Below are 13,147 nucleotides of genomic sequence, written 5' to 3'. Positions count from 1 at the left end.
ACAACTTTTCCTAGGTGGTTCTTACATCATGGAGTCTGCAGATGGTAGCCCAGTGTAGTGCTGTTCTCATTTATAATACTCTCCTGCCACAGACTTAGTAGGAATGCCAGATAGAGCATTTAACCCCCAGTTCAATGTGGCTCATGGTAGATGCCGGTCAATGTGTTCATCGTAAGACGCTCTGAACTCAGTGCACACTGGGCCAGGATACATGTAGGTTGGGAGTGACTTCATTCTCTCACTTAAGGAAAGAAGTGTTGGGCTAGAGAACAGTGTGAGTTCTCACCATGCTGGTGTCTAAGTAGCCTGGAACCCAGATGAAGGGAGGCAGCTGTCTGGGTGCGAGGATGTGCTGTTCATGTTGCTGCTGTTTCTCTAGAACCAACTGTGAGAGCGGAGCTGATGGAACAAGTGCCGCACATTGCACTGTTTTGTCAAGAGAACCGGCCTTCTATACCGTATGCTTTTTCCAAGTACTTACTACCTATTGTGGTCAGATACCTCGCAGACCAGAATAACCAGGTAAGGTTGCATTACTTGTTCTTAAAGGACTTTTATATAGCATCGGACATGTAGAATGGCCCAACCCAAGTGATATAATTTGAATTTTTTTGGGGTCTAACCTAATTGTTGTATTTTCCAGAAGAGACTTATCTTAGATTAAGGTGTGTGGAGAGTCTAACAAATTAGACCCCTTGATCCTGTTATAAAGGGTGCCCGCTTACCAGTCTTCCCAGTGCCCTCAGTGACACTCTGTCTGTCAAGAACTGAAGGGAGTACCCATAAATACCTGCTAGGATTTGCAAGTTACAGGTTCCTACATTAATAGTTTTTCCCATCTGCAAAAATGATGTTGTCTCTACAATTTGTTTGGTTTTGTTTTTTCGAAACAGAGCTTTCTCTGTGTATCCCTGGCTGTCCTGGAACTCACTAGACCATGCTGGCCTCAAATTCAGAGATCCATCCACCTCTGCCTCCCAAGCGTTAGGATTAAAGGCATGCACTGCCATCACCTGGTTGTTGTAGAATTTTATATATTTGTGTTTTTTATACTGTGGTGTTTTTCTTGGTAGGTGAGGAAAACCAGTCAGGCAGCTTTGCTGGCTCTGCTGGAGCAGGAGCTGATTGAGCGATTTGACGTGGAGACCAAGGTGTGCCCTGTCCTCATAGACCTGACTGCCCCAGACAGCAATGATGATGTGAAGACAGAGGCTGTGGCTGTAAGTCTGTTGCCTACCTTTCAGGGAGCTTTGAGAGTGTGCTGGTGTGTGGTGTCACTCCCATCCTTGGTTCCTGAGCTGAGACAGGGGGATAGGAAAGTACTAAATAAACCTGACTGGATACACAGCATTAGCTCTGTATACCTCTAACACTGCTCTTCTGTTGATATAAGAAACAATAACAGAAATTGTGAGTGAGTCCAGGTTATCCATGAGAACAGTGATGATCATATAGTTTTCTGTCTCTTGAAAAATTCCCTTTTCATTATTTCTTACATAGTAGATACCAATTAACAAAAATGTAGATTTTTTTTCTCAACAGTTTTCATTGTTGTGAAATTCATAAAATTAGCCATTTAAAGTATAGTGTTCAGTGGCATTTGATACAATCACAACTGTCTTAGTTAGGGTTCTACTGCTGTGAACAGACACCATGACCAAGGCAACTCTTATAAGGACAACATTTAATTGGGGCTGGCTTACAGGTTCAGAGGTTCAGTCCATTATCATCAAAGCGGGAGCATGGCAGCATCCAGGCAGGCATGATACAGGAGGAGCTGAGAGTTCTGCATCTTCATCTGAAGGTTGCCAGCAGAATACTGGCTCCCAGGCAGCTAGAGTGAGAATCTTAAAGCCCATGCCCACAGTGACACACTTACTCCAACAAGGCCACACCTCCCAATAGTGCCGCTCTCTGGGCCGAGCATATACAAACCATCACAGAGACCTACAGTCATCATCCCTACCTAGCTCCAAACAATCACGTTTCATTTCAGAAATTCTTCAATAAAGAAAATCAGTTTGGGTAAAACTGTTGGTTATATTAAGGGGAGCCTAGCCTAAAAACATAATTATAATGTTCAGGATTAAAAGAAAGCTTATGGTTCCCCATGTTTTAGGAGACCATTAGTTATACTATGGTACCCTGATTAGACAGGGCTTCAGATCTCAGCTTTGCATCTCTGAAGCACCAAGCTGTCTGTGGGATGTGGGAGCTGCAGGTATTACCCTGCTGCCCAACAATGGAGAACTGAGGAAGGACTCATTGACCTGCAGGTTGGCCTGAGGAGACTTGCCAGCCTGACCGCCTGTGAGCATGACACACCTTGAAGGGATTTACTTATGGATTTGATTACTCAATTACGTTTTGTAACTTTGAACAGGAAGATCTCACTTTTTGTTGGATTTCACATTTTAACATTATAAATGATGTATTTTTAAAGCCCTCCAGTTCATTGTTAATTTATAGAAATATAAGCCGTTTTTATTCTTTTTTTTTGTTTTTGAAAGATTTATTTATTTATCATATGTAAGTATACTGTAGCTGTTGTCAGACATTCCAGAAGAGGGTGTCAGATCTCATTACGGATGGTTGTGAGCCACCATGTGGTTGCTGGGATTTGAACTCAGGACCTTTGGAAGAGCAGTCAGTGCTCTTATCCGCTGAGCCATCTCGCCAGCCCCGTTTTTATTCTTATGTAGATACCTGCAGCTTTGTTAAATGTACTTATTCAGGTAGGTTCTTTATTAGATCCGTTGGAGCTTCTCTGTAGGCAGTGATGCCGTACATAGCTGAGAGTCTCTTTGCCATCCGTGTGTCTTTTACACACTCTGGGAATACATGTGTCTGGGAAATGCTGACAGGCAGGCATCAGATTTCCCCGTGTATTAAGTATGGGGATGGACTTGAGTTAGTTGTTAGGGAAGGGAGCTCTTTGTTATTGGTTAGCTGGAACAAATATGTATTGGGACTGTGTCTATGCAAAGGCAGGCTTCACTCCCCCATTGACACCAAAGCTGACGTGACCTGAGGAGCTTTCCTCGGAGACACAGCTGCACTCAGCAGTCATCTCCTCGGACATGGCCTTGCCTTTTGAACAGGCACTCCCTTTGCTGTTGCTGCTGCTGCTGGTGGGTGTTTTGAGACATGGCCCTGGCTGTTGTGGAACTCGATTGTAGACCAGGCTGGCCTTGAATTCAGAGCCTGCCTGCTTCTACTTCTCAAGTGCTAAGTTTAAAGGTGGAATTTTCTTTTTTTTCTCTTTTTCCTATTTTTCGAAGTTACTGGCAAAATGATTAAGTTATTAACTAATGATAGGAAAATCATTTTCCCCTAGATTTAGTACATTTGCTGTACATTGGTTAATATGTGTTTCTTTAAATTATTTAATTTAACTTAAAAAGGCCTTAGATGTTTTCAAAATGAATTTTTCTCACTTGTTTCAGATAATGTGCAAGATGGCCCCCATGGTTGGGAAGGACATTACGGAGCGTCTCATCCTCCCTAGGTTTTGCGAGATGTGCTGCGACTGTCGAATGTTTCATGTCCGCAAGGTAAGTCTGCATCCACTCTGGGTTTCCGAGTTTAAGAACGCATGATGCTCTGGTGTGTGGAATGTAATGTTTTTAAGGAACTCATGTGATACTAAAATGTTAGTGATGGTTCTGTTACAGGTCTGCGCTGCCAATTTTGGAGATATTTGCAGTGTAGTTGGCCAACAAGCTACAGAAGAAATGTTGGTAAGTATCTAAGGTATTAAAGAATAAGCAATACAAAGTAATAGAGTTTATTAATATGCCCCCGTGACTGCAAACCAGAATGATGTTTGTATGTTTGGAACTACAAGTTGGTGTTTGAAATGCGTTTTGCTAAGGATTGCTTCTTTAATCATTAAACAGTGGCACCCTGTTAGCCTCCCACTTGTACAGAGTGACTCAGTCCTGATTCACTCACCTGAGTCTCTAACCTCACTAGGGCACTTGCTTTACCAGAGTCCTCTCTGGGGCACTTAAATCTCATGGCAGAGGAGTTAAGTTGTGACATGCATGTGCCCCATGCACAAATTCATATGCGTAGACTGTCTATACATCCACTGGCACGAGGAGCTCAGCTGTGAGCTCTCGGATGCTCTCGGATGACAGCCAGCTGTGTTTTGCCTTTCTAGGGGGAGTTATAAATTGGGTGTGATGCATTAGAAGTTTTTGAGTTCCAGTGTTAAATACGTTCTGTATGTTTTAAGAATATCCATCATTAAAACAGAAGATGGCAGGGAAGTAACTGGTGTCCCCGTGTTCCCACAGCTGCCCAGGTTCTTCCAGCTGTGCTCTGATAACGTGTGGGGCGTCCGAAAGGCCTGTGCTGAATGCTTCATGGCTGTCTCCTGTGCAACATGTCAAGAAATCCGACGGACAAAGTTATCAGCACTATTTATTAACTTGATCAGTGATCCTTCACGTTGGGTAACATTGCTTTTTAAAAACATTTTTGAGACTAAAGTAAATGATTTTTTTTTAAAGATTTATTTATTTATTTTATGTATATGAGTACACCACCATTGCTCTCTTCAGACAGACCAGAAGAGGGCATCAGATCCCATTACAGATGGTTGTGAGCCACCATGTGTTTGCTGGGAATTGAACTCAGGACCTCTGGAAGAAAGTAAATGATTTTTTTAAAAAAAAATGTTTTAATATTTTATTTTATGTCTATGGGTATTTTGCCTGTATGCATGCACGTACGTGTGTGTATATGTATGTATGTGTGTATACATACACATACACATACACACATACATACATATACACACACACCACATGCATATCTGGGGTCCACTGAAACCGGAAGAGGGCGTCAGTGCTGAAACAGGAGTAGTGGGAAGCCGTGAGTTACCATGTGGTGCTGGGAACTGAACCCAGGGTTTTTGGAAGAGCGTGTTCTTAACTGCGAGCCAATTCTCTAGCTCGATGATTTCAAATTTAAAAACTAATTTACTCCAAGTAGAAGTGGTGCACGCCTTTAATCCCAGCACTCAGAGGCAGAGGATCTGTGAGTGTGAGGCCAGCCTGGTCTACAGAGTGATTTCTAAGATAGAGAGAGCTACCTAGGGAAGCCCTGTCTTGAACACCTTCCCTCAAAAGAAGGAATTTATAATTACGTTACTCATATAAATATAAGAGACTAGTCAGTAGGAGGTTATTAAAGGTTGTCTTTTTATTAGCTGGAAAGTATTTTTTTTTCCAATTTTTAAATTAGGTATTTTCTTCATTTACATTTCAAATGCTATCCCGAAAGTCCCCTATACCCACCCCCAACCCTGCTCCCCTACCCACTCACTCCCACTTTTTGGCCCTGGCATTCCCCTGTACTGGGGCATATAAAGTTTGCAATACCAAGGGGCCTCTCTTTCCACTGATGGCCCACTAGGCCATCTTCTGATTCATATGCAGCTAGAGACACAAGCTCTAGGGGTACTGGTTAGTTCATATTGTTGTTCCACCTATAGGGTTGCAGACCCCTGAAAGTATTTTTGTTTACAAATCAAGTTTTTAATTTAGCTTGCTGTTTAATGGTTGTAAAACTCACTGACTTTGTTTCCTTTTTTTGTCTTTTAATTTAATAGGTATTTTTTACCAAGTTTTGAGAATGTGAAGGTTTAATCCTAGCACTCAGGAGGCAGATGCAGGTAGCTGGAGGCCAGCCTGGTCTGCACAGTTAGTTCTTGTTTTTGAAGCGTACAGGAACACAGTAGTATATGCCACTCAGCTCCTATTGTCTGAATAGCCAAGTCAAGTGAAGAGAGAGTCAGGTTTCTTTTACAAGGCTTTCCTGTTATCCTGAACATACTTTGGCTTTTGTATATGCAGAGGAAGTATGTGTGCATTAAAATATATATACCTCTTTATGCTTATATTTATTATTGTCCTTTTTCTCTTCTTAGGTTCGCCAAGCAGCCTTTCAGTCTCTGGGGCCTTTCATATCCACATTTGCTAATCCATCAAGCTCGGGCCAGTGCTTTAAAGATGAGAGCAAGAGCTCGGAAGACTCCTCGGCAGAAGACAAAGACAGGTGTGATGGTGAAGCTTTGTACACTTGTGACAGCTTTCCACTGTGTTGCCGGATAATGTTAGTTAGGAGTGCTTTATAGTTTCTTGGTGATACATACGTTGTCCTTTGGTTAGCTACCCATTGACTGAGAAAATGCTTGGAACACAGCTTGATGCCTCACACAGAGTGGCAAACCTGACTTACTGAGTAGTTAATGAATTATTTGCCTAGGAAACTATTGGTGCTTAGACAATATATTGAAAGCTTTTGTCTTAAAAAGCGAATTGAACGTTTGCTTCTGTATATAGTTTACTCTGACGCTTTCCTGTTCCTTACAGTCAATTTAACATGGATTGTGGATTCTCTGGACAAAGAGATCACTATAATCCCTCACTGAGGGAAGCATTCTTTTTAAAAAGAATGATTTATATTGTTTTTATGAGTACACCATTGCTCTCTTCAGAGACACCAGAGGAAGGCATCAGATCCCATTACAGACGCTTGTGAGCCACCATTTGGTTGCTAGGAATTGAACTCAGGACCTCTGGAAGAACAGTCAGTGCTCTTAACTGCTGAGCCATCTCTCCAGCTCTGAGGGTAGCATTTTAATAATTAGCCCTAAATTAATATACATATTAAATAGATGAACAACTTTAAGATTACCAAAGTTTAATAGAGGTTGAAACTCTGATTTTCAGATTTCTAGGTTTAAAGAATTTCTGTTGATATTTTTAGTTCTTAGCATTTATTATAGTTAAGCCGAGAACTCTGGGTCAGACAGTGCATGGAAGGGTGCGTGAGCCTCTGCTGTTGCATACATGATGTTGACACAGCCCCTTGCCGTGATGCTAATGGCCGTTCTCTTCTATAGGTCTTGGTACTGTGGTATTTGCTTTCTTGGTGTTTTGATTTGACAGTTCTTCCTTTCTTCTCTGCTGCCTTGTTTTACCTTTTTGCCTGTTCTCCTACTGTCCTGCCAAACACATCTGAGGTACTGGTTTTTTTTTTTTTTTTTTTTTTTTGTAAAGGAAGAGAATCTCTCTATTATGTCTTCCTGGCGAGCATGGTCTAAGTTCTTTAAGACCAGTGTTAGAAGGATTTGATAAGTCCGGTGGGGGGTGGGGATATAGCCTTCTCTGCATTTGTGAAGTCCGCTTGCATTCTTTTTAAAGATATATTTATTTATTTTATGTATATGAGTATCCTAGTTGTATGTACACCTGCATGCCAGAAGAGGGCGTCAGATCCCATTACAGATGGTTATGAGCCACCCTGTGGTTGCTGGGAATTGAACTCAGGACCTCTGGAAGAGCAGCCAGTGTCCTTAACCACTGAGCCATCTCTCCAGCCCCACCACTTACATTTTTTAATGATCAATTTAAGTGTACTTAAGTTGGCACATCACTTGATTTTAAATCTGGAAAGAGTCTAATAAGTGAATGTGTAAGTGTATAGGAAGTGTATAAGAGCATCTTCAGTAGGTAGCAAGCAGGTGGTAAACATTGTATTCTTTGTCACAAATGCAGACGCTGCTGTAAGTACAAAGCACTGTCAGCACAGTACCCACAGCCTTGCTGTGCTGGATACACAGCGAGAGGTACCAGGCGCAGCTGTGGGCTGTGGGCTGTGGACTGTACGTGGTGGCTGCGGGTGTGCGGCTTTATGGGACAGCAAACAATAGTGTGGCTTTTTAATTGACTTGCACTGTGATATAAGAGGTGTGCAAATCTGTGTTATTTGTAGCACTGGACTATCTGTAGTTGCCATTGAGTTGTGCTAATGATACAGTAAAGGAAAGAGAGTTCCTGAATGAGGAAGCGTCTGCTTTAAATACTGTAAAAGCTTAGGCATATTTACACATCATGCTCGTATTGCTGCCTCAGAAGGTGATGTGAGTGCCTTGCCTTAAACAGCCCTGGTGTGGTTTCCAGCCAGTGTGGGAACTCAGTGTGAACCTGGAATCTGGTCAGGTTTATGGTCAGGGTTGTTTCCGTTCCCTAGATTTCATACTTGTCAGTGTCAAACACATAAGGCATTTTTGTTTTTATATTTTTATGATATGCTGTGTCTGTGGGTGTATGATATGTAAGTGTGGGTATGCATGCATGTTTTGTATGTGTGCGTGAGAGTATAGCATGTGATATCCGCTGGTGTCCATAGACGCTAAAAGAGATGAAGTCTGCTAGAGTGAAGTTCCAGGCTGCTGTGAGCCACCCTGTGTGGCTTCCCAAGAACCAAGCATGAGCGTTGAACTCTGCATGGCTGAGCCATCTATCTCTTCGGCCCTCTGAGGACAGTTTTGCTGCTAGCTTTCCACTACTGCTGGTCTTGTGTGTAGTGTTTCATCTGTTTGGAAACATACTGTCACTTAATATTTCTGGAAGGATTTATTGATTACGGACGTCTGACTTTATCTGATCTATCAGGCTATAATACTATTTGAAGATGCTGACACAGGTTGCTTACAGACTGTACTGGCTAGTTTTGTATCTACTTGACACAGGCTGGAGTTATCACAGAGAAAGGAGCTTCAGTTGAGGAAATGCCTCCATGAGATCCAACTGTAAGGCATTTTCTCAATTAGTGATCAAGGGGGTAGGGCCCCTTGTGGGTGGGACCATCTCTGGGCTTGCAGTCTTGGGTTCTATAAGAGAGCAGGCTGAGCAAGCCAGAGGAGGCAAGCCAGTAAGCAGCATCCCTCCATGGCCTCTGCATCAGCTCCTGCTTCCTGACCTGCTTGAGTTCCAGTCCTGACTTCTTTTGGTGATGAACAACAGTATGGAAGTGTAAGCTGAATAAACCCTTTCCTCCCCAACTTGCTTCTTGGTCATGATGTTTGTGCAGGAAAACAGACAGATTAAAGCATTGAGATTTACTTTGTAAAGTTATGCAAAGTTTAAAATAGTGAGCTCTAGGACTGTAGGTCAGTGGTGGGACACTTGCCTAAAACATGCCCTGGATTTGCTTCCCATCACAGCAGTAGTTATCCAAAGTGGACACTGAAAGTGCTGCATTGCTGCCTGGCTGCCTGCTGTTCTGCACGCCCTTTGTTTGTTGGACTCACCCTGCCTTTTTTGCTTACTGCTCTCTGTTGAAAAGGTTCATTTCACGTGTATTGTCTATTAACAAAATATCTGTCGGTGTTCACTGTCTCCATACCAGCAGCTCCTAGGATCAGAGCCTAATTGAGCAGCTTAGGATCTGTACAGCACTTGTGTTAAGCCGTGTCTTTTGAAATGATAGGTTTGCTTTCATCATGCTTAGAGTATGAGCATATCCATTGCATCTGCCTGGTCTGTATCTTTGTTTATGCTGACGCCTTCCCTAGACCTGACTCAGTGGGTGTGTGGTCTAGATTGTCATCCTTTGCAAAGTTGATACCTTTATGCAGTAGGTCATCCCCCACCCAAGCTCTTCCTAGCGCCTCACCTACCTTCCTGCCACGTTTGTTTTTTTCTTTTGAATATTTGAGACAGGGACTCTATGTAGCCTTGGCTGTCCTGGGATTAAAAGAGTATGCTATCACACCTGAAATTTTTTCCCCTTTAATTAATAACCCCCATAAATAAAAAATCTTGACTGAACTATTCTAAGAATCTATAGGTTTGATCTTCAAAACCCAAGTATCTGAACAATAGCTGATTGTTATGTATCAATAATTTGGAAATATTTCACTAATATCAAAGCTTCATTTAATTGCTTCATAGTGTAATTATGAATTTAGCTTGGAAGTGTATCCTGTTGTTTGCTTTGTTTTTGGCTTGGTTATATTTAAACTAGATTTTTTCGTGAGTCATTTTGTCCTTGACATAATTGTTCTAGGTTGCGAGGCTCCCAGGCCTCTGTTAAGGAAGTTTGAGGGTATTGGAGATTAACTTGTATGGGAATCAGAGGCTGAGAGAGGATCCCATGAAGTGAAGGCTGGTCTTGAACTCCTGACCTCCCTGCTCATGCCTACCTGGTACTGGGATTTCAGGCTGGCCCCATCAGACCCAGCTTACTCAGGGTTCTTGAGAAAAACCTGAAAGCTGCCTCTGTTGCTCTCGTATGCACTTGTTTTAGATGTGACTAAGTCTTCCATCTAGACCCAGTTTCAGGGGGATTACACCATTACACAGACACATATGCAGGTAAAACACCAATTCACATCAAAATAAATCATTGGGAGGGTATAGGGGACTTTCAGGATAGCATTTGAAATGTAAAGGAAGAAAATATCTAATAAAAATTGAAAAAAAATCATTAAAAAAAGAAAACTTTGTGTTTTAACTTTCAACACACAATTGATTTACTTGTGCTGAAAAGGAAGAAACGGCTCACATTATGCTGCAGGGCCAATGCTAAAATTAACTTGAAGGGGAGCCGATAACCCAGTCCTGAGTGACAGCTACTTAGATTTCTGTGAGTGCCTTAAATTTGTCAGATGATAAAATCTAAGGTTTCGCCGGACGTGGTGGCGCACGCCTTTAATCCCAGCACTTGGGAGGCAGAGGCAGGCGAATTTCTGAGTTCAAGGCCAGCCTGGTCTACAGAGTGAGTTCCAGGACAGCCAGGGCTACACAGAGAAACCCTGTCTCAGAAAACCAAAAAAAAAAAAAAAAAAAAAAAAAATCTAAGGTTTCACTTTGCCCCTGCAGAATACCAACTTACTATAATTTTAAGTTTTTATGTAGAATGATTCTGGAAAATAAAGACTACTACAGTCTCTGCTTCACCCAAACATTCCAGCACCGTTTACCATGTGTGCTTGCCTATGTGGATTTCCCCCGACCCTTGGAGCAGTTTGAGACATTTTTTCTTATTCTTTTTTCAAGTATTAGCTTTGTATTTTTCAAATGTAGAATCAGTGCATGGCTGTCATCCAGTTTCTGACAGCAGGAAATGATTCCGTGCTGCGACTAACAGGCCAGAGTGCTCATAAATGTGTACTTTGTACACACTGGGGAGAGTCGCTTCTCACTGGAGCACTGGTCACAGCTGTTGGAAGAGGAGTCAGGAACGGGGCAGGAGTCTCCCCTTAAGGTGGCCCCTCCCTTGCTGCTCAGTCGCTTCCTGTTTGACATACGGATGCCGAGTGTGTGCGTCTCATGCGTTTACAGTTGGGAAGAGAAGCACCAGATAGCAAAGGCTTTTACTATATGCCATGTTTTCAGACGACATGTGCTTATAAAATTTCAATTTGTACCTTACATTTTAAAAAGCAGGTCTTTTTAGAAATGTTTCCGAAAATGGTGAGCCTTACAAAATGGGCTCAGCGCTTTCATGAAAACCTGCAATGGGACCGGAGAATCACCTCAGTGTTTGGGCACTGGCTGCTGCTCCGGAGGCCCTGGAGTCAATTCCCAGCACACACATGCACAGGGTAAACTGATGCCATACAGGAATAGTGCAGGACCCTTATATTTTAAGCTCCTCTTAAGTTTCCAGTTTGATATTCTGTTCTGAAGCTGAGAAGTTTTAGACACTCTTTAAACCTCTCAGATACTTTGTATTTCTTTTCATGTACACTGTGTTCATAGGCGCATGGTGTTTTTTCTTTACTACTTTCAAGTTACAAATTTACATCTCCATTGACCCTTTTACTTTCAAGTCATGGGAGCCTGGATTGTCTTCTTAGACACTGTTACCTCGGCTGCTCCATTCTTCACCCTTGTGTCTGTCATTCTTCCCCTGGCTCCCTCTGATTAACCTGCCTTTCAGCATTACCATTTCTTGCCTCCTACACTGCTCCCCCCTATGTTGCGCGCTTGTGAGTCTGTCAACTGCTCATAGATAGCAAGCACTACTGGAATTTAGCAGATGCCCGATCCACCTGACCAGACCTGAACTTTGTAACCTGTGGAAACTGCTCTCATGTTGGTAGCATCTAGTTAGTGCTGTGGGCATGTATTGGATCACCCTAGCCAGACTCTGGGTTTCCACCAGGCTCTGCATGAAGTGACTGGATGCACACAGTGTCGCCACCTTGATCTCTGATGGAGACCCCACCTGTGCTCACACATGGTCTGTCGTCTCTGGTGCTGACATTGCACTCCGGCAGCCCGGCTTCTCTCCAGTTTTGTCTTCTGCACTACTTGAACGAGGGTCTTAGGAAAAGAAGATGTCTGATAGTTGGGTTTTTTTTTTTAAGATTTATTTATTATTATATGTAAGTACACTGTAGCTGTGTTCAGACACTCCAGAAGAGGGCATTAGATCTCATTTTGGATGGTTGTGAGCCACCATGTGGTTCCTGGGACTTGAACTCAGGACCTTCGGAAGAGCAGTCAGTGCTCTTAGCCGCTGAGCCATCTCGCCAGCCCCTCTGATAGGTTTTATAGTTGCTTCATTACTTGTGGTGGCCGCAGGTCAAGCTCAGAAGTGTGTCCAGACTTTGCACCGTCCCTGTCAGCCATTGTAGTCTCCTTAGCTTCAGGAGGGTGGCCTATGTTCTGACTGCTGCCTAGCCTCTTAGCACGGCCTGGCCTGTGTGCTGCGCCTGTCTCTTCTTTTTCTTTTGTTTGCCTCAAAGCACGTCCAGGTTTTTCTAGAAAGTCACATCATTTTCTCCAGGGCCTGTGGCCCACCTGTACGTCTCTTTTGGACTCATTCCCTAATTTGGGGGTGGGGTAAAAGTAAACTTTTTGAGTCACTCTCCCTGTATAGCTAGGGCTGTCCTGGAAGTCTGTACACCAGGCTGACCTGGAACTCAGAGGTCCACCTGCCTCACTGGCTTCAGCACTGGGATTAAAGGCATGTACCACTACACCTGACTAGTTTAATTGTTATGGTAGTAATTTGCTTTTGTAGTTTAATGTTTGTTTACCTGCAATTACTACCTCAGCTTTCTCATGTTATCGATGTAGGGCCAGGCTCCTTTTAAATTCTTGATCCTCCAGTCTCGACAGGTGTGCACCACCATGCCCAGCTTGGCTTCCTGTGTTCATTTTTATTTGTGTATGCTAAAGATGATTGTGCTAGAGTGTGCATGAATGTGCATGCACATGCATGTGTGAGTCTGCAGTGTGTGTGTAAAAGCCAGAGGTCTATTCAGTCATCTTTCTCTATTGCTTCCCACCCTATTTGTTGAGACAGGGTCTCCTCCTGAACCTGGAGCTTGCCA

At 43.0% G+C, this 13,147-nt stretch overlaps 1 protein-coding gene across 7 annotated transcripts in view; it reads left to right on the top strand.

Moving 5' to 3' along the window:
• The window catches only part of Ppp4r1 (protein phosphatase 4 regulatory subunit 1), a 58,860-nt gene that overhangs the window by 27,403 nt on the left and 18,310 nt on the right, over positions 1 to 13,147 (top strand). For all 7 annotated transcript variants that reach the window (XM_029471123.2, XM_085832683.1, XM_021186552.2 and 4 more), the window contains 6 exons: positions 380 to 522; positions 1,074 to 1,220; positions 3,447 to 3,554; positions 3,675 to 3,740; positions 4,302 to 4,460; positions 5,939 to 6,066. In XM_029471123.2, coding sequence (XP_029326983.1) covers positions 380 to 522; positions 1,074 to 1,220; positions 3,447 to 3,554; positions 3,675 to 3,740; positions 4,302 to 4,460; positions 5,939 to 6,066 — 751 coding nt within the window. The remainder of the gene's footprint in view (positions 1 to 379; positions 523 to 1,073; positions 1,221 to 3,446; positions 3,555 to 3,674; positions 3,741 to 4,301; positions 4,461 to 5,938; positions 6,067 to 13,147) is intronic.

Source organism: Mus caroli, unplaced genomic scaffold (assembly GCF_978045245.1).
Source record: "Mus caroli unplaced genomic scaffold, Mus_caroli_1 scaffold_18, whole genome shotgun sequence".
In the NCBI taxonomy this organism is placed as follows: Eukaryota; Metazoa; Chordata; class Mammalia; order Rodentia; family Muridae; genus Mus; species Mus caroli.
Note: the sequence above shows the minus strand (reverse complement) of the source record. Positions and strands in the feature narration are given on the sequence as shown.